This window comes from Propithecus coquereli, unplaced genomic scaffold, assembly GCF_000956105.1.
Source record: "Propithecus coquereli isolate 6110/MARCELLA unplaced genomic scaffold, Pcoq_1.0 Scaffold252, whole genome shotgun sequence".
NCBI lineage: Eukaryota > Metazoa > Chordata > Mammalia > Primates > Indriidae > Propithecus > Propithecus coquereli.
Genome location: NW_012148086.1, coordinates 3,639,465 through 3,659,557, shown reverse-complemented (window position 1 = coordinate 3,659,557; position 20,093 = coordinate 3,639,465). Strand labels below are relative to the sequence as shown.

General features: G+C 46.8%; 1 protein-coding gene across 3 annotated transcripts in view; it reads left to right on the top strand.

Moving 5' to 3' along the window:
• Window positions 1–20,093, top strand: part of CCM2 (cerebral cavernous malformation 2) — a 58,770-nt gene that overhangs the window by 33,964 nt on the left and 4,713 nt on the right. For all 3 annotated transcript variants that reach the window (XM_012646970.1, XM_012646971.1, XM_012646969.1), the window contains 4 exons: window positions 14,261–14,344; window positions 14,800–14,983; window positions 16,182–16,318; window positions 17,515–17,650. In XM_012646970.1, the coding sequence (XP_012502424.1) occupies window positions 14,261–14,344; window positions 14,800–14,983; window positions 16,182–16,318; window positions 17,515–17,650 (541 nt within the window). The remainder of the gene's footprint in view (window positions 1–14,260; window positions 14,345–14,799; window positions 14,984–16,181; window positions 16,319–17,514; window positions 17,651–20,093) is intronic.

The following is a 20,093-nucleotide window of genomic DNA, read 5'->3' as shown; positions in this document are numbered from 1 at the left end:
AACCCCAATCATCGTCCTTCAGTGGGCAAAGGGTTAAACAAAATGAGGTCCGTCCGTACCATGGAAGACTACTCAGTAACGAAAAGGAGTGAACTACTGACACACACAGTAACCTGGGTGGCTCTCCAGAGAATTATGCTGACTGACAAAGCCATTCCAGAAGGTTCTATCCTGTATGATTCCCTTTATGTAACAGCCTTGAAATGACACAGTTACTGAAATGGAGAACAGATCGGGGTGTGCTAGGGGTGGGGGACAGTGGATGTCCTGTGTAAGGGCAACGGGAGGGATCCTTGTGTCATCGAGTTCTGAGTCTCAACTATGTCAATGTCCGTGTCTTGGTGCGATGCGCTACAGCTCTACAAGACGTTCCCTTTGGGGGTAATACGGTAAAAGGAGTAATGGATCTCCTGGTATTATCTCTTACAATAGCATGTGAATTTACAATTATCTTAGAATAAAGGAAGTTTAATTATAAAGAAAGAAAAGATTGTGTATGAACAGAATTATAATTTCACTACTACTTGGCACATCAGTGCGATAGAATATAGATAACAAAATGATTTAAGCACTAAGTAATGATTAAATAAAAAGTTATCTCAATAGTAAGAAAAAAGGAAGGGGAAGTGGGAGTGGTTATATAATTGGAAGTCAATAGATAGTCAATAAATGCAAGCCTTAAATTGATAAATCAAGCAATAGCAATATAAACCCATTATTTAGAAAAATGGCCCTAGACGCCAGAAGAAGCAGAAGACTCGAGCACGGCTGCCTCTCAGACGTGGTTTATAGGCTTGTCCCGGTTGGCACAGGAGATTGTTACAGAATTTTTTGGACTGTTTGCCTTCTTGCATTTATTTGTACATTTATTACTTTGATAAAATAAAAGCAGTGATGACAACAGCAGAATCCACCAGTGGTGAGGAAGCCTTTAGTCCCACATACTCCAGTGTGGTTCTCTATGGAAAACATTTTGCATTTAGAGTGAACATTAATAAAATAAAGTTGAGAAGAACTTAATAGTAGCTTCTATTTTTGGAATGCTTACTCTGTGCAGCGGCACCGTTTAGCATTTTGAATACATTTTTCTCATTTAATCCTCACAAAACCTTCATGCAGTAGAAGCATTCTTCCCACAGTTTCTGTCACGCACTGACGTTTGCCCCAGGAGAGCTGTGCAGCACAGGGCCTGCCGCAGGCCCGCAGGTGCCTGCTGACTGTGAGTGGACTCACACCAGGCTTGCTGCATGGTTTCAGTCCTGGAAGAGGCCATGGGTTATTAATCACTAGAAGCTTATTGGTTAGATTTATTACTATTTAAAAATCATTTAGTTGAATATGTAATTTATGTGCATGGTGCGAAATTCAAATGGTACAGAGGGATTCTTGGTAAAAAGATGTCATGACCTCTCTCCATGGAAGGAATTGCTGACACCAGATTCTTGTGTGATCTTACACAGATAGTCTATCCATGTATAAGCGTACATGTGCATTTGTTTCCCAGATGATTACACTGTTTGCCTCATTGCATTTTGTCCTCAACAATATGTCCTCATTTATCTCAGAGAGTGTTTACATTAGGACATATAAAGCTGCCTCATCCATTTTAATGGCTGCATACTATTCCACTGCATAGCTATACCATATTTTATTTAACCAATGACCTATTAATACCTATTTAATTTGTTTTCAACTGTTATACACTTTTTACTATAACTATAGGATAAATTACAGAAGTGGAATTTCTGGGTCCTGTAAGGCTAGGTTACTTTTTAATTTGATGGACATTTCCAAATTGCTCCTCCTAGAGGATTTAAACTGATGCGTACCATTGGTAGTCTATGAGACTGCAATCGACCCTCCATCTCTGCGGGCTCTACATCTGTGGACTGAACCAACCGTGGATTGAAAATATTCAGAAAAATAAAACCAATAAAAAATAACAGTACAACAGTAACAAATAATACAAATTTAAAAATACAGTATAAGAACTGTTTATATAATATTTACATTGTCTTAGGTATTATAAGCAATCTAGAGATGATTTAAAGTACATTCATGTGCCACGTAAGATGTTGTAGTCAATGACAAGACTGCATGTTTGGTGGTGGTTCCGTAAGATTATAATAGAGCTGAAAATTCCTGTCCCCTAGTGATGAAGCCTTTGTAATGCTGTAGCACAACACGTTACCTTTTCCATGTTTAGACACACAGATACCATCATGTGACAGCTGCCTACAGTACTCAGTACGCTAACATGCTGTGCAGGTTGTAGCCGGGGAGCAACAGGCTGGGCCATATAGCCTAGGTGCGTGGTAGGTTGTACCATGTAGGTTTGTGTAAGTGCACTCTGTGATGTTCAGTCGGCAGTGAGATTGCCCAAGGCTGCTGTTCCCAGATTGCATGCCTGTTAAGGGATCCATGACTGTCGCAAGGGAGGATGAGTTTGGGTTATATGTAAATACTATGCCATTTTATATGAGGACTTGAGATCATCTGCACTTTTTGGTATCTTTGGGGGGGTCCTGGAACCAATCCCCTAAAGGTACTGAGAGACAACTGTACTTGTTTATCTACACTCTGAGGAACAATACTATGTGTATTCAAACTTTTTGACATTTGCCAATCTGATAGTTGTAAAATGTTTTCTCATTACAGTTTGTACTTATAAGCCGCGGTCCCCAACCCCTGTGGCCTGTTAGGGACTGGGCCACAGAGCTCTGCCTCCCCCCCACACCCCCATCCCCGTGTCCATGCAAAAATTGTCTTCTAGGATACTAGGAACGGGTAGGGGGAGCGCAGAGTAGGAGGTGAGTGGTGGTGGGCAGGCGAGAGAGTGAAGCTTCATCTGTATTTGCAGCCGCTCCCCATTGCTCACGACACCGCCTGCCCCCCTGCACCCCCGCCCCCACCAGCCATCCGTGGAAAAATTGTCTTCCATGAAACCAGTCCCTGGTGCCAAAAAGGTTGGGGACTGCTGCATAAGGGACGTTGAGTATCTTTTCAAATGGTAAAGAGTTGGCTCTCTTTCAAATTATCTTTCTAGATCCATTGCCTTTTTCTTTCTTTTTGAGACAGGGTCTCTCTCATTCTTTCACCCAGCTAGGGTAGAGTGCAGTGGTGTCATCTCAACTCATAGCAACCTCAAACTCCTGGGCTCAAGCAGTCCTCCTGCCTCAGCCTCCCGAGTACCTGGGACTATCGGTGTGCACCACCACGCCTGGCTAATTTTTTCTGGTTTTTGTACAGATGGGATCTTTCACTTGCTCAGGCTGGTCTTGAGCTCCTGACCTCAAGCGATCCTCCCAGCTTGACCTTCTAGAGAGCTAGGGTTACAGGTGTGAGCCACCACACCCGGCCCCATTGCCCATTTTTTTCTATTGGGTTGTTGCTTCTTTACTTACGTGTGTGCAGTAGCTCTCAGTATGTCACATAAGTTAGCCCTTTGCTGTGAAGTTAGTTGCACATGTTTTTCCAAGTTTGTGATTTGTCTTTTTGTTTGTAGTTGTCTTGGGTTGGTTCTCTAGCAGCAGAGCCTGAAACTGGAGATCGTGTTCTACTGATCTGTCAAGAGCGTGCTCGGGACAGAGTGAAGCAGGCAGGGCAGGGCAGAGGGAGGAGATGCATGAGAATTGCAGGCTCAGGGGTGACTTCCAACCTGTCAATGCTCTAAAGCCTGGAACGTGGCAGCTCTGTGAACACGGAAGCAGCTGGGGGTTTATCTGCCCACACTCAGAGCAGCTGGTTGGGGGGTCTGAGTGGGACACACTCTGCCCTGTGCTTCCCAATCCAAGTTTCTCACTTTAAGTTCATTCCATCTAGACTCAGCTTCTCCAAAGTCATTTGGTCATAATTTCTGGAAACCTTTCTAGAACTTCAGCCCCTGATACTTCAGTGGGTCGTGAGGTCCCATTCTACCCACTGGGGACACAGCACCACACAGTGACTATTGGTTTAGATGTATACTGCACCCTGAAGGAGAGGGGGCATCCTTTCAGTGTGTCACCTCCCAGCTGGTCCTGTAGCTGTGCCTTTTAGAAGCCATTCCACAACTCTGTCTAAGCTGGCAGCTCTGGTACAGTCAGGTATTTTGTAGGACCATTGAATTCCATTGTCATGTGCCTCTTGCTGTACCTCCTTTAGCATGAGTGAGTCTCTTGATTCAAAGTGATGTTATGTGCCATCCCACATCAGAAATCAGACACTGCATGAGCCCTTGGAGAGTGGGCTGGCAGATGCTGCAGGCAGGAGAGGCCAGCTCGTACCTGGAGCACATGCCAATCCTCACCAGGAAAAAATGTTTCCTACTGCACGTTCAAGGAGTCCCGACGTATTCAATTGGCTGTGGAGGAGCTAATTGGTCTCCTCAAGGGATGATGCCTTATCAGGGCCACAGAATTGGTATCCTGCTGGCAGGTCTGTTGCTGTGAAGGGCTGTCGTGCAGTGGCTTGTCCCCAAGTACGTGGACCAAACTTGGGCTCTCCCCTTTGTCGGCTGTATATTGGGAACCCTTTCTGAGGCCGAAGGTGTAAGCTAAGGGACAGGCTGTAGTACGGTTTGCTGGGCGGGGTGGGCCTGGGCCACCTGTTCCTGCAGCTGAGGCTGTCAGCACAGTCCTGGGGCAAGACCAGGACTTGAATGTGAATGTGCTCTGTTGTCCATTCCCGTGTGGATGTGAGCGGTTCCTGATCGGTTTGGGAAAGAAGCATTTACTGTGGCAGTGGCCACAAACCTTGTATCTAAGAGTGTGTTTATGGATTCGAATAAAGATTCCGTTTAGTTTAGTTTGTAGCAGTCCACTGTCATTGGCCACAATCCACCCAGTTTCTGCAGAAGCCAGGCAGGGCCTGCAATGGGGACCACCCTCTCGGCGTCACTAAGTCTTTCAGAGCAGCACTGATCTCTGCTTTTCCACTGGGAAATGATACTGTTTTTGATTTACTACTTTGGCCAGGGGTGGGGAGCTGGGATCAGTTTTAGTGGCTTCCAAATGGCCTTTTCTATTAATATAATACTTGAATACCTCTTATTCTACAGGTCAAAGGACCAATGTAAGGAGTCTGCAAACTACAATACGTTTGTTCCTAGTATATATTATGTCTGTATATTCAGGAAGTGGGCAGTGACCACCAGTTGATTCTTGACCTGACGGACACGCTTTGAGGTAGACCTGGCCCTGGGCTCCATGTATCAGCTGAGTCCTTTCTGTTCCTGCTCTGCAGAGGCCCTTGTTGGCAATTTGGGTCCCTACCTATCAGCGTCATCTCAGACCCTCTATGCCAAAAATCTTCGAAGACTTTTAGTTCCCAAGGCACTTTTCCCCAGGTAAATGAAGTCCCTTCTGGAAGAGCTGGGTCAACACTGTGGTGTGCGCTCACTTCAGTGTCGCAGATCTGTTCGCATGCAGGCTTGGCCTCTGCTTCAGTCAGTGTTTCTGGGTCTAAGAGCTGCTTCAGGACTGGAAACTGAGTCAGGGATTGATACTTTCCATTGCAGAAGCTGACCTTAGCCTTGTGCTTATTTGATTTTGGTCTCGTTTATAGACACTGAGCAGTGCCCTTGTTGGCTCCCATCTATCCTGAGCCGTCTCTGTAGATCCCAGGCTCCCACCGCTGCTGTGTGGACCTTGCTGCCTGTTACAGGACCAAACCCGTCAAACCCACCCCTGCGTCAGGCAGGGCATTGCTGCTCCCTGGCTTCTGCTCTTCCAGGGTCCTGTTACCCCCTTGCTCCTGGGGACCCCAGTTCTGTACGAGCACGGCCAGCAGTTAGCTTCCCGTGGGAGCTGGCCAGCAGAGAGGAGCTTGGTGATGCTCACGCCCCCTCTGTGTATTCATTAGTGCCATGGTAGGTGGGGTGCCATTCAAGTCCTCCTATGAGACATGGGCTACTGGTGGGTTTTCCTTTCGTTTTTTTTTTTTTTATTTCAGCATATTATGGGGGTACAGATGTTTAGGTTACGTATGTTGCCCTTGCCCCCCCCTCGCCCCCCTAAGTCTGAGTTTCAAATATGTCCATCCTTCGGGTGGTGCGCATTGCACTCTTTGTGTATGCAAATACCCGTCTCCTCCTCCCTCCTCCCCCCTCCCCCCTGCCCAACATCCAATAGATGTTATTCTTATATGTGCATTTATGTGTTGATCAGTTAATACCAATTTGATGGTGAGTACATGTGGTGTAGATCCGTTCCAGTATGCCCACTTCCCTGAGCCGTTTGGTACCTCTACCCAGTTTGCTGTGACAGTTCTGCAATCTCTACTTTGTCTAATTCGAGCCGTCACTTTTGCTGAATATCTAAGAGCCTACCAGCGGCATGTTAGAATGGTCTCTGGACCTCTTTTCAGGGTGTTAGATGCTGCACCATGGGGCATGGCCCAGTAAAGACAAACTCTCATGCAGCCTAGCAGTCCATCCTCCTGACCCAGCACCTTGGGATCCTCTCCCAGGCACACTCCCCAGCTCTGCAGTACTGTTAGGCAGTCCTGCAGGGGGCCTTATAGCCAGGAGGGGCAGACAGGACAGACTTTGAGAAGAGCAAGTATTACCTTGTGAGATGCCCGTCTCATTTGAAGCCTGTGTGTCATTTTCGAGCAAGTGGGGGCAGGGGGTAGGATGGAGGTCTTCTATCTTCCAACAAGGGAGGATAGGCCACCTCTGCAGGCCCAGATTGTTCAGAAGAATTTGAGGACTGAGGTTCTCAAGGGCATGTACCCAGATAGCCCCTTCCCAAATCTCAGAGTGCTGTTCCTTCCTTCTCAGGGCCCAGACTCCACCATGAGAAAAATTTCAACCAAGGCCAATAAATGGAAGTTATGGGGAGGCTGATTTGGGATCAGTATAAAAATGGACTTCTACTGCATCTTGTCAAAAATTATTTTTAGAAGTTTCTGTTTAGAGCCTCCTCCCCCACCCAACCCCCAAAACGAGATGCCTAATGAAGCAGTGATGCCCCCGGCAGGGAGGGTGTGGGCGGGATGGATGGCACCGTCGGATGAGGGGTGCACGAGAGGCCGCCTCGCCATGTCATCTGTCTCACTAATACCAGAGCTAATTGAGCTGATGACCGGCTGGTCAAATGTCCCCTTGCTCTGTCACCATTTCATCGCAGTTGTCTCTCTTTTAGCTGTGACTCGCTGTGGCTAGTTCATCAGGGCAGCCCATGGTGGGTGTGGGCTGGTCATGGCTTTGCTGTGGGTGGCACTCAGTGTTGGCCAGGGGACACCAGGGGACCGAGTGTGTTCACCCAGGCCAGACGGGGAGGCCAATTTGAGAGCTGTCCAGGAGGCGTACTTTGTCCCATCCAGAATTTTGACAAGGATAGAGGTGTAATTTTTCTTTATTGATAAAAGTTGTGTTACTCATATAAATATTTTACAGGGAAAAAAATCAAATCTCAAATGAGTGAGGGCTCATCTCCATATGAAGAAAGTAGAATCCTCTTTGGAGATCTGTGAGCCTGAAGCACTGTGGTCAGATTTTCGATAACACTAAAGATAGATAATACTGGTAACATTGCTTACCCAACCTCGTAGACATCATACCAGAGTCCTTTTGTTTCATCAAAGCATTTGACATATGACCCCATCTTAGTCAATACTTTTTATTACTCATTTGTCTGAAAACACAAAATAATATTTTTGAATGATACAAAGCTAGGAGGGATAACGAATGAAATTATTGAATAAAGCTAGTAAGATAAATTTTTTGTCGTTGTGGTAAAATGTATATAACATAAAATTTACCATCTTGACCATTTTCAAGTCTACAGGTTAGTGGCAGTAAGTAAGTTCACACTGTTGTACAACCATCAATATCATCCATCTCCAGAACTTTTATCAGCCCAAACTGAAACTCTGTACCCATTAAACAATGACTCCCCATTCCCCTCCCCCAGCCCCTAGGAACTACTGCTCTGCTTTCTGTCTCTATGATTTGACTCCTCTAGGTATAAATGGAGTCATACAATATTTGTCCTTGTGACTGGCTTATTTTACTTAGCACAATATCCTCAAGTTTGTTCCTCGTTGTAGCATGTGTCAGAATTTCCTCCCTTTTTAGGGCTGAATGATATTCCATTGTATGTATAAACCACATTTTGTTTATCCGTTTATGTATTGATGAACATATGGATTATTTCTACCTTTTGTCGATTGTGAATTATGCTGCTATGAACATGGATATACAAATATCTTTTCAAGTCCTTACTTTCATTTATACCCAGAAGTGGAATTGCTGGATTATATGCTAATTTTGTGTTTTCATTTTTGTGAGGAACCACCATACTGTTTTCCACAGTGGCTGCACCATTTTACATTCCCATCAACGATGCACAAGATTCCAATTTCTTCATATCCTTGTCAACATTTGTTATTTTCCCTTTTTAAAATAGCCATCCTAGTGGGTGTGACATGATATCTCATTGTGGTTTTGATTTGCATTTCCTTTGCATAGCTAGTGATGTTGGGAATCTTTTCATATGCTTACTGGCCATCTGTGAATCTTCTTTGGAGAAATGTCTATTCAAGTCATTTGCCCGTTTTTGAATTGGGTTGTTTGGGTTCTTTGTTGTTGAGTTGTAAGGGTTCTTTATATAGTCTGGGTATTAATCCCTTCTCAGATACTTGATTAGAAATATTTTTTCCCCATTCTGTGGGTTGTCTTTTCACTCTGTTGATTGTATCTTTTGATGCACACAAGTTTTTAATTTTGGTGAAGTCCAATTTATTGATTTTTTTTCTTTTGTTGCCTATGATTTTAGCGTCATATCCAAGAAATCCTTGCTAAACCCAGTGTCATGAAGCTTTTGTCCAATGTTTTCTTCTAAAAGAGTTTTTATAGTTTTAGGTCTTACATTTAAGTCTTTGTCCCATTTTGAGTTAATCTTTGTATATACTGTTAAAGGTCCAAACTCCATTCTTTTGCCTGTGGATATCCAGTTTTCCCAGCACCATTTGTTGAAAAGACTATCCTTTCCTCATTGAATGGTCTTGGTACCCTTGTTGAAAATAATTTGACCGTATATGTGAGGGTTTATTCTTGGGCTCTCTGTTTTATCCCATTGGTCTATATGTCTGTCTTTCTACCAATACCACACTTTTAAAATTATTCTGACTTTGTAGTAAGTTTTGAAATCAGAAAGTGTGAGAATAGATGAAATTTAATACTGATAAATGTTAGGAAGTGTCTGCATTTGGTTTACATGAGTAGATAAGAGGATGGAAAGGCCTCAGCTAACAGCAGATCCATGGAAACATTCCAGAATGTTCACTGATGACAAGCTAAGTATGAGCCAGCAGTTAGATGTGCTGCTTATTTATTCTGAAAGTGTTCTAATTGTCAGAAGGGGAATCCCAGCTCTGTAGAGATTGGGGAAACCAATATAAACTTTTATTTTACTACTTCCCCCCTTTCTATGTCAACCTTATGAAATGATGACATAGAAAACTTTTCAGAATAAGTGTATGTTTCTCTGTGGAGCTGCCCAGCACACACTGTAGTTTTGGGGATCTGAAGTTTAGGTTACCCGTCTGACTAAGCCCAGGCTAAACTCGTATTTGCCAGTGTGCCCTGAATGTGCTTAGCAAGTTACTCTTCTCTCTGTTTCCTCCTCTATCTAGTGAGAAGCCTGTGTTGTGCAGTAGTAGGTAGACAGACTCATGTCACCATGTTTACCTTACTTGGATTCAGAGATCTCCAGAGTCACATTCCTGCTTTGTTCCCCAGTCAGAGTGGTCATCTGTCAACAAAGACAGTTTTATTCCTTCCTTCCCAATCTGTATACCTTTTATTTCCTTCCCTTGTCCCATTGCATTAGTTTAAGACTTTCAGTATGATGTTAATAATAGTGGTGAGAGGGGAGGGACATCCTTGCCTCGTTCGTGATCCTAGGGGGAAAGTATGTCGTTTCTTACCATTAAGTGTGATGTTAGCTGTAAGTTTTTTGTAAACGTTCTTAATCACGTTCAGGAAGCCTCTCGTTATTCTTGCTTTGCTGATAGTTTTTGTAATGAGTGGATGTTAGATTTTCTCAAATGCTTTTTCTGCACTTATTGATAATGATCATATGATTTTTCTTCTTTAGCCTGTTTATGTGATGGATTACATTAATTGATTTTTAAATGTTGAATCAGTCTTGCACATCTGGGATAAATCACACTTGGTCATGGTGTATAATTCACAATTCTTTTTATATGTTGTTGGATTTGATTTGCTAATATTTTGTTTAGAACTTTTGCATCTATATTCATGAGAGATATTGTCTATAGTTTTCCTTTCTTGTGATGTCTTTATCTGGTTTTGATACTGCAGTAATTCTGGCCTCATAGAACAGGTTAGGAAGTATTTTCTCTGTTTCTTTTTTCTGGAAGAAATTATGGAGAACTAGTATAATTTCTTTCTTAAATGTTTGGTAGAATTCACTAGTGAACCTTTCTGGACCTGGCACCCTCTGTTTTGGAAGGTTATTAATTACTGATTCAAATTCTTTAATAGATCACAGGCCTATTCAGATTGTCTGTTTTTCCTTATGTGAGTTTTAGCTGATTGTGTCTTTTGAGGAAATTCCATTGTGGTCTGAGAGCAGATGTTGTATAGTTTCTGTTCTTTTGAATTGGTTAAGGTATGTTTATGGCCCAGAATGTGGTCTATCATAGTGAATGTTGTGAGCTTGAGGAGAGTGTGTATTCTGCTGTGGTTTGTCTCTCATGGTGTGTATGTGAGCTTGAGGAGAGTGTGTATTCTGCTGTTGTTGGATGAAGCAATGTGAAGATGTCCATTAGATCCAGTTGATTGATGGTGCTGTTAAGTTCAATCATGTCCTTACTGGTTTTCTGCCTACTCGATCTGTCTATTTCTGATAGAGGGTGTTGGAATCTCCAACTATAATAGTAGATTCATCTATTTCTCTTTGCAGTTCTATCAGTTTTTGCTTCACATTGATGCTTTATTGTTAGGTATGTGCACATTTAGGATTGTTATGTGTTCTTGAAGAATCGGCCCCTTTATCATTATGTAGTCCCCCTCTTTATCCCTGATTTTCTTGCTCTGAAGTATGTTTTATCTGAAATTAATATAGCTAATCTAGCTTTCTTTTGATTAGTGTTAGTATGACATAGCTTTCTCTATCCCTTTACTTTGAATCTATATGTGTCTTTATAATTAAAGTGGTTTTCTTGTAGGCAGCATATAGTTGGGTCATGATTTTTTTAAATCCAGTCTGATAGGCTTTGTCTCTTTATTGGTGTATTTAGACCACTCACATTTAAAGTAATTATTGATACAGCTGGATTAATATTTACCATATTTATAACTGTTTCTATAATTTCCCTTGTTTTTTGTTTCTTTTTGTCTTCTACTCTTTTTCTGTTTTTATCCTGTTTGGTGTTCTCTGACCTCCCTGGATCTGTGGGTTGGCGTCTGACATTAATTTGGGGGAATTCTCAGCCATCATTACTCTAAATAGTCTGTTCTCTTGCTTTGTTCTACTTGTATTCTTATTATACATATGTTAATTGTAATTGCCCCACAGTTCTTGGATGTTCTGTTTTGTTTCTTTCATTCTTTTTCTCTTTGCTTTTTAGTTTTGGAAGTTTTTATTGACACATTTTCAATCTCGGAGATTCTTTCCTAGGCTGAGTCCAGCCTACTAACAAGCCCACCAAAGGCATTCTTCATTGCTGTTGCAGTGTTTCTGATTTCTAGCATTTCCTATTGATTCTTGCGTAGAATTTCCATCTCTCTGCTTACCTTGTCCATCTGTTCCTGCACGATGTGCACTTTTTCCATTAGAGCCCTTTAGCTTATTAATCATGGTTGTTTTAAATTCCCAGTCTGATAATTCTAAAATCTCTGCCCTATCTGAGTCTGGTTCTGATGCTTGCCCTATCTCTCCAAACTGTTTTTTGCCTTTTAGTATGCCTTGTAATTTGCTGTTGAAAGCTGGACAGGATGTACTGGGTAGAAGGAACTTAGGTATGTGGTAGGCCTTGTTGTGAAGTTGTATGTTTGTCTGGCTAGGAATTGGGCTGTGTTTACTGTTTGCTGCAGCTGTAAATGTCAAAGGATAAAATCTCCTTTGGTGTCCTTGTTTTTGTCTTCCACTGTTTTGGGGATTTCCTCAAGATTCCTCCTCAACTAGGGTCTGAGGCCTGCAGTTCTTTCAGTTGCAATCCCCTGTTATTATACAGGAGCCCTGTTGGGGGGGAGGTAGTCTGTAGTCCTGTGGTTTGGTCTCTGTTTTTTTTTTTTTTGAGACAGAGTCTCACTCTCTTGCCTGGGGCAAGTGCTGTGGCCTCAGCCTAGCTCACAGCAACCTCAAACTCCTGGGCTCAAGCATCCTAGTGTCTCAGCCTCCCAAGTAGCTGGGACTACAGGCATGCGCCACCATGCCCGGCTAATTTTTTCTGTATATATTTTAGATGGGCTCTTGGTCGGGGTCTCGCTCTTGCTCAGGCTGGTCTCGAACTCCTGAGCTCAGAATGATCCGCCTGCCTCAGCCTCCCAGAGTGCTAGGATTACAGGCGTGAGCCACCGCGCCCGGCCGTTTGGTCTCTGTTTTAGTGAGGCTGTGCTCCTGGGCTGTGAGCTCCACCAGTGCTTTTCAGTTTTCTTTTGTTTTGTTTTGTTTTCTCCCCTTTAGGAGAGACAGAAAGGCCAGAGGAGGCAGGAGTTGGGTGTTTCCCTTCCCCTATGTGGTTAGGCTCTGGTAAAATGGTTTTCCTTGAGGAAAGAACTTTGTTAAGGATAATAGAATGCTCTGGTCATAATTTTAAATGGTTTTTTTCCCTTCCCCCTGTCAGAAGCAAGAAGAGATTGTCTCAAGTCTTCGCACTGAGAACCCAGTGGGGCTTTTGGAGGTGAAACTCAGGCCACTATGGGGACCCCTGTTACTGGGTCCCCAGGAGTTTTTCTCTTGAGCTGGTCCATGTTCGGTCTCCAGCACTTGTCAGTTCCCCTTTCCTCTCTCCAGAGTGTCTGCTCCTGGCGAGCTGCGTGTCTCAGCATCCACCTGTCTGTCTCTCTAGTTTTGGAAGCATTGTTTTTCCTCATTTATCTGATGGATGTAAGAACGGTCATTCATTTTCAGTTTGTCAGCTCTCTTCTTCTTGTGAGGATGGGAGTGGTGACTTCCAAGCTCTTTACATGCTGGACCGAAACCATAAGTCCCACTTTATCCCTTTTTAACAGAGAACTTAAATACATGAAGTAATGAATGACTGAGAAAGGATGAGTATAAGAAGTCTGTTCTTGGGAAGAAATCAGTAACCTATTAAAAAAAGAAAAACCCTGAAACATTAAAAACCTTGTGTTAGTTAGTAAGGTGCAGATGGGAGCCCAGCAGGCACAGTGCTGCCATTCACAGCCTTCCACCCCTGAGGGCCTGCATCATGGAGCTTTGCTGAGCCAAGTGCCTCGTGGTCATGTGTGACAAAAGAAACCTATTTACTTCGTGTCCTCATCTTTTTTTTGCCACGATAACAGAATTCCACAGACTGGGTAATATATAGTGAACAAACATGTATTTCTTATGGTTTTAGAGGCTGGGCAGTCCAAGGTCAAGGGGCTGCATCTGGTGAGGACCTTCGTGTTGTGTCATCCCATGGTGAAAAGCGGAAGGGCAAGAGAGAGAGGGAAGGGGGCTGAGCTCATCCTTTTAGTTAGGAACCCATTCCTGCAATAACAAACCCACTCCTGTAATAACTGCATTAATCCGCGTAAGAGGGTGGAGCTCTCATAGCCTAATAAACTCTTAAATGTCCCACCTCTTCACACTGTTGCACCGGGGATTCAGTTTCCAGCACATGCATTTGGAGGGACACATTCAGACCATAGTACTTCATTTCTCTGTTTTTGCTCATTTCTCAGCTGTGTTGACCTTTGCAATTTATGAAGTTTATTTTTGGTGGGGTTGTGCGTGGTGCCATTGCTTTCAGTTTCCCCAACAGTGACCGGGAAACACCAGCCATCCCTGTTTCAGAGTGCAGATTCTACCAAAACTAATTTTGAGATGCGTTTCGCAGGACTTTTGATGACGACTTTGAATACAGAATAGTAGGAAATGTGGGAGGGCAGTCCTCAGCCAGGAGAGATTTCTGTAAAAATCCAGGACTCACATCCTAGAGTCGGGCTTTCATGCGAGCCGGGATGGAGCTGCCTGGTGGCCTGAGCACGAGGCACGCAGTCTGTACGCTCTGCGGCGGCAGTGGTGGTGTTGGCTCACCTCCCATTTCTTATGGCACTTTTTTCTTCGCTTTCTTTCAGTATTTAGGTCAGTTAACATCCATACCAGGATACCTGAATCCTTCCAGTAGGACTGAAATCCTGCATTTCATAGACAATGCAAAGGTAACCCTCCCTCTTACCCCTGTGCCCTGTCCCTTGGCCTCTGTGAGTCCTTGGTCCCCTTACTCTTGGCCTTGTGGCTGTGGGGGAGGACCCAGTCCTGTCACATTATGGGTGCACTTGGCTCTTGGCTCTAAAGACTGTTCTTCAGTCTGAACATTAACTTTATTCTCCTGACTTGCTCCACATAGTTTTGGGCTATTTCCAAAATTTACACTTTCGAGATATTCTAAACCACATGCTGTAAGTCTGAATGTAAAGGCAGTTCCAGAAGAAGCCTCCAACTAGTTGAATGCATCCCTGGAGTAAGCACCACTGTGCTGAGGGGAACAGCGCTCACCTTATTCACTTAGCGCTGGTCACGCGTGGCGTTGGCCTGCATAGTGCTCCCAGGAGAAGAGCCCACTGCCGGCCCGCAGCTGCGTCCAGCATTTCTGATGCCGTGTGTTTCCTTCCAGAGAGCCCACCAGCTTCCTGGACACTTGACTCAGGAGCACGATGCTGTGCTCAGCCTGTCTGCCTACAACGTCAAGCTGGCCTGGCGGGACGGGGAGGACATCATCCTCAGGGTGCCCATCCATGACATCGCTGCCGTCTCCTACGTTCGGGATGACGCCGCACACCTGGTGGTCCTGAAGACAGGTAGGAGCCTGGGAGGTCCTAGGTTCCACTGAGCCAGTGGCAGGGTGTGAGGGGTCACAGTGGGTCTGCTGGGACCACACACCATGTTTCAGGTAGCCGTGAGTGCTGCCAGTACTCACTCTTGGAGCCGTGAGGTCACCAGCTTGGGTGAGCTCTGAGAACAGTCCACAGAGAGCCTGTGAATCTGGCTGGGATTGCTGTGGTCACAAATCATATAGGTGGCTCTGGACAGGTTCATAAAGGTGGCTGCTGCTATTTGGAGCTATTTAGCTTGCTTGCTTTGTGCCAGCTCTGAAGCCCTGTGTGTAGTTTACACTCACAATTCAATGTGGACTTGTCAAATTCCGTGTGCTCAGTAGCCCTGTGGCCAGTGGCTGCCTTAGGGACAGAGTAGTGCCCGGGATCTCACCGTGGGGCTTGTGGAGCTGTCCCCTACCGAGCCCTTGTCTACCCGTGTACCTGCCTGCATCTGGCCTGCAGCTGGCCTGGTTCTCATTTCCCCAGCAGCTTCCCAGTTCTGCCTTTCTGTCCCCGCTGAGTTGGGCCTGGCACTAGGGGCACTTCCAGGCTTTGCTTCTAGCCCTGAAGTCCTCCCAGGTTGTGCTAGCTCTTGGAGCCCTGCTTTCTGGACAGGGGCCTCCCTCCTGCCATTGGGCAAGCCTGGAGTTACCTGCTGTGTCACATGAGAACCTCGTTTATCTGGGGAGGCCCTGCGTAGGGCATTAGGAACAGGGGCACCAGGGTCTGACCATCTAGATTGGCACGTGGACTTTGCCACTCACACACACTCAGGCCCAGCCTTTCACCCCTCGACCATGCCTCAGTTTACCCATTTGTAAGAAGGGAGTGCCTTCGGCCGGAGTGCATGGAAACCTCCTGGTGGTGGACTATTCTTAGGATTGTTTGTGGTCTATTGTATATAAACTTGAACCGTGTGAAATTGCAGGGTGACACAAGCCCTGGTGCCCTAGAGCTCAGGGCTTACCTCTGTTCCCACCCTTGTTTATTGAGGCAGGGGAGGGGAGGAGACCTGCCTGGAGGGTGTGCCTGGTGCAGGCCTGTCAACCAGGTCTTTTGGCAGACACCTGAGCCAGGTAAAGGTCCCCTGAGCAGCACTGTAAAAGTAGCCCCAGCTGGGGCCTCAGGTGTCCTCACACTTGTCCTCTTGCACTAACCTAAGATGGTGTTGACTTCTCAGCCCAGGACCCAGGCATCTCCCCCAGCCAGAGTCTGTGTGCAGAAAGTTCCAGAGGCCTCAGTGCAGGCTCCCTGTCAGAGAGCGCAGTGGGGCCGGTGGAGGCATGCTGCCTCGTCATCCTGGCTGCGGAGAGCAAGGTGAGCCCTCCCAGGCCCCGCCCACCCCTGGCCAGGCCCCGCCGCTGGCTCCGCCCAGACCCTGCTCAGGACGGGGCCAGGCCCCCGTGCCCTACCTGGCCACGCCCAGTGCTGCCCGGGGCCCTGGCCCTAGCCAGTCCCTCCCCTCTGCCCAGCTCTTTCCCAAGCCCTGCCCCTACCCTGGCCCTGCCCACAGCTCTGCTCCGCCCATGGCCACATTCCAGGTCCCGCCCAGGCCCCTGCCCCCAGCCCCTCCCACCCTCAGCCACATCCCTGAGACTGTCACAGTCCCTGAGACTAGCACCACTGGCACTGGTGGACGTTTTGCTCATCATTCTTCTCTCTAAGTTGCCTCCCCCTACTCTCATGCTGATGGGAGTGGGTGGTCGTGGCCACCTGCGTGGTGACCGCATCCCAGACCTGCCTGGTGTTGACTGTGCTTGCAGATTCCTCACAGCCTGGAAGAGCCAAGGGCTGGGCATTTGTGGGTTTGGGGCTCCCCTCAGCCACCCAGAGGGTCACTTAACAGCTTTCTGTTTAATTTCTACACCTATAAAATGGATAATAGTGACCTTGCACCTTACATATCCTCTAGTCAAAGTTTCCCAGCATTGGGACTGTTCCCATCTTAAACCTCTTTGTTTGGAGGGCTGCCCTGTGCATTACATGTATGGAGAGGCATCCCTGGCCTCTCCCCTTGTGACAACCAAAAAATGTCTGTAGGCATTGCCACACACCCCCCGGTGGGATGCAGAATCACCCCAGATGAGAGCCCCTGCTGTAGACAGCACACTGTTACGAAAGCATTTACAGTTGCTAGGAACGCCTCTGGGTGGGCTGTGATCCTCGTGGTTCTTCTCTCCCCTCCTTCCCAGGCTGGGGAGGAGTTGTGAGGGTACTGACAGGGTCAGGTTAACGGGAAGAGGAGGTGGGGCAGGCAGCTGACACCTGTGCCTGCACAGTCCCCTCATACCTGCAAGGCCACACCTGGGCCACCATCCTAGATTAATCCTAATTGGCTGGGTCTCCTTTTTGACACCCTTTTGGGCAGTGAAAGGCAGAGGGACACTTGGTTCTGGTGTCATTCATATTTATTGAGCACCTGAGACATCCCATGTGCCCTGGAAGTGGCCCGGGAAGGTGTGGTCCCCAGCCCTGGCCAGACTGATGGAGCAGCTGCTGTCCCCCCACTGCAGGTCGCTGCGGAGGAGCTTTGCTGCCTGCTGGGCCAGGTCTTCCAGGTTGTTTACACGGAGTCCACCATCGACTTTCTGGACAGAGCGATATTTGACGGGGCCTCCACCCCGACCCACCACCTGTCCCTGCACAGTGGTACGTTGGCGAGCGCGGGCAGGAGCAGGGGCAGGAGGGACTGCTGCAGTGGCCCTCACTGCCCTGTGAATGACACCGGGAACAGTTAGCAGTTACTGTGGTGATGTGTGTGTGGCCCTTTGTTTCCAGACTTCACTGTTCATACAGGTCCATAGGGTTTAATCAAGGCAAAAACATCACCCCTCCTTCAGGGAGTTGTTTTGAGCATAAATGCTGGGCCAAGATATGGTAACTTCCTGGCGTAAGTTTGGGGGCCATGAACGCTTTCTCTGCAACCACACGTGGTTAACATCGCTTCACCTAACTCAGAACAAAGACAGGGCCGGGAGAAGGCTCGTAGCAGTGGGGAATGTTAGAGAATCGAGGAGGCTAAGAGGGGGTCTGGGGAACCTCCCTGTCGGCACGCCCCAGACCACGGCTGTCTGCAGCGTGAGGGCTCCTGCTGGGGCTGTGGCCAGATGCATGGGGGCTGCTCAGGCTGCCCTGGGAGGCCAGCCGGTGGCGGAGAGTGGGGAAGAAGTGAAGGAACGTTGAAGGCTACACAGCCGGACCAGCGCCCAGAGCCACCACCTCCTGCACGCCGCACATAGGCTGGTTATGGAGTGGTTTCAGGAACCCGTTAGTCCATACAGAGTCACTTCGTTATAGACAAGCTCACTTGGGCTAAATCTTCTGAACACCAAGATCATCTATTTTTCAAATATATTGGTTATTGAAGATTAATGGTTTGCATAAAAGGAAAGATACTGGAAATAGTGCAGCTTATTGCCTTCAGTTTCTTCTTTTTATGGAGGTAAGTCCCAGCCCTCTAGCCCTTCCCACTAATTCTCACATCTCAGCCAAGGGGGTAAACAGTGGAGAGGCTTGGAGAAGCCTGTGCCTGGTGTGAGGGCAGCAGTCAGTGTCTCCTCCCTTTTTCTGGGCCAGACCCTGTGTGGGCACCTCACGCCCTGCAGAGTCGCCGAGCACTCAGGCATGCTCTTTTTTTTTTTTTTTTTTTGAGACAGAGTCTCACTGTGTTGCCCGGGCTAGAGTGAGTGCCGTGGCATCAGCCTAGCTCACAGCAACCTCAAACTCCTGGGCTCAAGCAATCCTCCTGCTTCAGCCTCCCGAGTAGCTGGGACTACAGGCATGCGCCACCATGCCTGGCTAATTTTTTCTATGTATTTTTAGTTGTCTGATTAATTTTTTTCTATTTTTAGTAGAGGCGGAGTCTCGCTCTTGCTCAGGCTGGTTTCAAACTCCTGAGCTCAAACAATCCGCCTGCCTTGGCCTCCCAGAGAGCTAGGATTACAGGCGTGAGCCACCGCACCCGGCCTCTTTTTTTTTTTTTTTTGAGACAGGGTCTTGCTTTGTCACCCAGGCCCAGGCGATCATAGCTCATTGCATTCTCCAACTCCCAGGCTCAAGCAATCCTCCTGCCTCAGCCTTCTGAGTAGCTGGGACTACAGGTGTGCACCACCATGCCTGGCTAATTTTTGTAGAGACAGGGTCTCACTGTTGCTCAGGGTGGTCTTAAACTCCTGGCCTCAAGTGATCCTTTCTCATCAGTGTCCCAAAGTGCTGGGATTACAGGTGTGAGCCACTGCACCCAGCCTAGGTATGCTGTCTGTCTCATTTAGTCCTTGACAACCCAGTGAGATAGGTACAATCCTTATCCCCATTGTAGAGATGGGGAAGTTGAGGCTTGGAGGTGAATAACTTGTCCAGGGTCCCATGAATAGCAGATGGTTTATCGAGCTGTAGTTAAACATTGAATTTTAGTGTGATTGGTTTGGTCCTTGTGCATTAGAATTCCCAAAAGGGTCTTTTTTTACTTTATGTAATAAATGTTTTTACTGAGTACACAGATGATAAATATGCAGGTGAGTGAGTTTTCGCAAAGGAAGCATGTGATGTAACACTGCTCCTCGGGCTCCTTCAGTGGGCTTCCTGCCCCACCAGCCTTATCCCAGGACCTCTCCATGGGATTCACACATGCCTGTGCACACGGACGTCACACATAACATGGATGTACACATCCTCTGCTTATTTCTGCCTCAGGGCTTTGCCTGCTGTGTTAGTTCTCCACTGCTGCTGTAATAGATCACCAAAACTTAGCAGCTTAAACAGCACAAGTCTTTCTCCTACAGTTCTGTAGGTTAGAGTCCAATGTGGTCTCAGTGGGCTAAAATCGAGATGTCCACAGGGCTGGTTCCTTCTGGAGGCTCCAGGGGAGAAGTCATTTCCTCGCTCCCGGAGGCGGCCGCGTGCCTGGGCTCTCCGCCCTTCCTTCGCATGCACAACCAGCCCCGTGGCATCGCCTGTGTCATCTTCCTCTGATGCTCAGCCTTCCTGTCCCGTGTTTCAGGCCCCTTGTCACCACGCTGGGCCTGCCCACATAACCCAGGGTCATCTCCCTATTTCAAGGTCAGCTGGTTAGCACCCTTTGCCCCCTATGCAA